General features: G+C 40.6%; 1 protein-coding gene across 1 annotated transcript; it reads right to left on the reverse strand.

Annotated features, from left to right (window-relative positions):
* Window positions 1-506: 506 nt before the first annotated feature.
* On the reverse strand, window positions 507-1,349 carry PRR16 (proline rich 16). Its single transcript, XM_010145399.1, has one exon. It carries the CDS (start codon window positions 1,347-1,349, stop codon window positions 507-509), a length of 843 nt encoding a protein of 280 aa, XP_010143701.1.
* Between the last annotated feature and the right edge of the window lie 1,847 nt (window positions 1,350-3,196).

A 3,196-nucleotide genomic window follows, 5' to 3' on the forward strand; every position in this document is an offset into this window, starting at 1 on the left:
ATGCCTTCACTCAAGCAGTCAGGCAGAGAAAAATGCATTTGCCAGAATTCAGTCAAAAGCTGTTATATGGTACTCCACTTTGCTTCATCAAATGACATTTTAAAAGGTACTTGCTCAAAACAGGAAGTTTCCCAAAAGCCAGGTTATTCCCTTATGTCAGTTAGACCAAAATCTATCACAAATCACCACTCAGTATTTTCAAACTGAACTTTCTTTTCACCGTCTTTTAAACCACAATATGGATCTGAAACCACAATAGAAGTTTTCAACCTACGAGCTAAAGCATGAGTATTTTTTCAGCATCCTTTGCCCTAATGATACTTTTTTGTGAGTACAAGTAAGATCAACAAGCATTCGTCTTTGCACTTACCATGTGATTTTTATGCCACTTCACTGGACACAGGGAGTAATACACTGGGTCTTTTTATTGCTCAAGTAGAAAGTGCTCATTACCTATTTATGCTTATATATAGGAAAAAATAAAGAGTTGTTTCAAGTGGCATACATCACACTGTCGTAGTGGTTGATCTCCTCAAGATGGTCTTCTGGGGTTTTGGTGCAGTTTGTGGAGGCACAGTTGCAGGTCTTGGAGGAGGAAAGCTATTACTGGGACTTATCCCCAGCCCTCCATTTTCCAGAGGAAATGGAGGCAGCGGAGGTGGCGGAGGTGGCAGAGGAGGGCACTGGTGTGGCAGCTTTCCCACAACACGAGCAGGCTCACTATGCAAGTGCACCTCTCTGTTTTTAATGTTATACCGAACATCACAGTCAGGGCAATAGCCATGGTATTGTACTTTTTCACTAAATCGTACCCGTTCCCTTGCTCCCGGCTGAGGACACCGCTCTTTCTCAGGTCTGTGCATCAGAGGCTGCATCGCAACTTTCTCCAAGTTACTGTTCGGTATACAGCATATGTCTCCATTTGGGACGCGGTTGGGCCCGACTGGCAAGCCCCCATTTCTCAGCAGGGTACCATTAGTCTTGAGAGGGTTGGCTGAAGGAGGCAGCCTTGGAGGCTCGTCACATTTGACGGGTGTCAGTCGTGGGGGAGGTGGGGGTGGATTCGGCTTCCGCAGCACAGTGAGGATAGCAGAGGGGTGTACTGGCGGCTTGATGAGCGGTGTGCTGCCCCGCACCTTGACCTTCTCCAAGCTGGAAGCTGTTGTGCTGCTGGAGCTGCTGTTGAGTGTGTCTGTTTTGGAACTGTCTGTCATCTCATCCTCCAGCTGCAGGTCAGATGTCAGTGTGTCAATCTGGTCAACCACCTGCACAACAGCCAGAGTGAAAATGGTGAGAAACGCTTGCTCAACTGGAGGCACAGAAAAACAGAAAAACAGTGCAGAGTGCATTCTCCACTACCAATTTTGTCCTTCCCAGCACCCAATTTTTTTTACCATTATTTCTTTTTTTTGTCAACTTAATAAAAAATGTAAATGCAAAAATTGGGATGGCGAGTTTGCTACCTCATCACCTGAATACAAAGCAAATATAACTTGAAACACTCTGGAAAGAAATTCCATTTCTTTCCCTCTAGGGTTTACTTGGCAATATCAATGTAAGCGAACTATAATCCTTCAGTGCCTTCACTCTGCCTTCCAGGGCAGGAGGAGACTGAATTATTTAACTTTAGTTTCTACATGACAGCTTCTGAATCCAAATCTTGTGCAGGGTATCTTTTAGCTCTGATCTTTTATATAGTCCAAATTTAAGTATGCACCTCTGTACAGGTGATATTATGTACCTTCAATCATAAGTTTAAAACATTATTTCTCAACAATTTTTTAACAGAAATAAGGTACTGAGAAGCCTCTCGTATGAAACTGCATTATCTCCCTTTATGAATATTTTCCTTAAGATCTGAAATCCTCTGAAGCAATCCTAAAACAGCATTTGCTGCAATAAAAGAGGAGAAGTAACTTTGTTTCCAAAGTTACAAGCATTTATTAACTCATGCACTTTATTCCAAGATTTCCTCTACCTCCCATATTTCTGTTGTAGTTTCTACAATGACAGATCCCTTCGAGTCTGGGACTGCTTTTTCTACTCAATTTTTTATAGGACATGCAACTGATGGTGCCTTTACTAGGCAGAGAAAATCTGTCATACGGCAATTAAAAGCCCTTCCTGAAAACTGCATTTCACTCAGTACCTAGTCGAACAACTGTAGTTTTAATCTACTGGTAACTACAACACACAGTTCGTAGCACACTTTTAAAAACTGATCTTTATTCTTTACATCCTCACAGCATATGCATACAATAATCAGTAGTTCAAATGTTACTAGCCAACTTTGGTGCATGAATAAAAAGCCTGTACCATCTCCTGGGTTCCTTATGAAAGATCTGTGACATTTTGGAGGGAGAGCTGGAAGGGACACCCGAGTGTATCTGAAATGAAAACAGATGGCTGCAGTAGTGACACTGAATTAACCCTTCTTATTCTTTCCAGATTTCCATTTCTGCGTCCTGCTTTCAATAATCTGGTCTTAATACTATTGATTTCAGAGTAAGCCTGTTTCTGAGAAGTATTAGCCATATGTTAAAAAAAAAGTGAAAAGTGCAAAAAAGTCAAAGTCATTACTAAGGGCAATGACTCTTTTATAAAGTCCAACCAGTAACTCGCTCACATGGCCAGTGGTAAACAGTAAATAATGAAAGTAATACCACCACAGAATGAAAGAGCACTTTAGCTTCTCCTGCTCATACTATAGCCAAGAGTCGTGTAATATAAATTCATATGCAACGTTTTAGTTCAGTGCCTTCCTTCTAAAAACAGCAAACACACAAGTAAGTATGATTCAGAAAGAGAGTTTTCAAGCATTTTTGAAAAAAATTAGCAATACTTTTTCTCTCCAAGACAAAACAACTACTCATTTATTCACTATTCTAAGCCCCAAACCCTGTTGCATTTCAGTTTCCATTTTATCATTTCAATTTCTCTCCAATAGAGAATGAAGAAAAAATATACCCTTAAAAGAGAAACATTAGTTCCCCCAAATAATCAGGCATTAAAACATTAGCCTAGAAGTTCAAAGGTACTCTAACTGTCAGATCCCAAACACGTACTCCAGGGTACAACAATACAACTGCTCTTGGAAATTCCATAATAAAGCTAGATAAAGCTCATCAGTGCTAAGACAATGCAAAATTTACAGCAAGAACTCCAGTTCACAGGAGAAAGAACTCACACTATCACC

This window comes from Buceros rhinoceros, unplaced genomic scaffold (assembly GCF_000710305.1).
Source record: "Buceros rhinoceros silvestris isolate BGI_N320 unplaced genomic scaffold, ASM71030v1 scaffold15131, whole genome shotgun sequence".
NCBI classification, from domain to species: domain Eukaryota; kingdom Metazoa; phylum Chordata; class Aves; order Bucerotiformes; family Bucerotidae; genus Buceros; species Buceros rhinoceros.

What these genes read in the sequence shown, in the direction of transcription:
- PRR16 (XM_010145399.1), bottom strand. Translation starts at nt 1,349, where the DNA reads ATGCACTCTGCACTGTTTTTCTGTTTTTCTGTGCCTCCAGTTGAGCAA.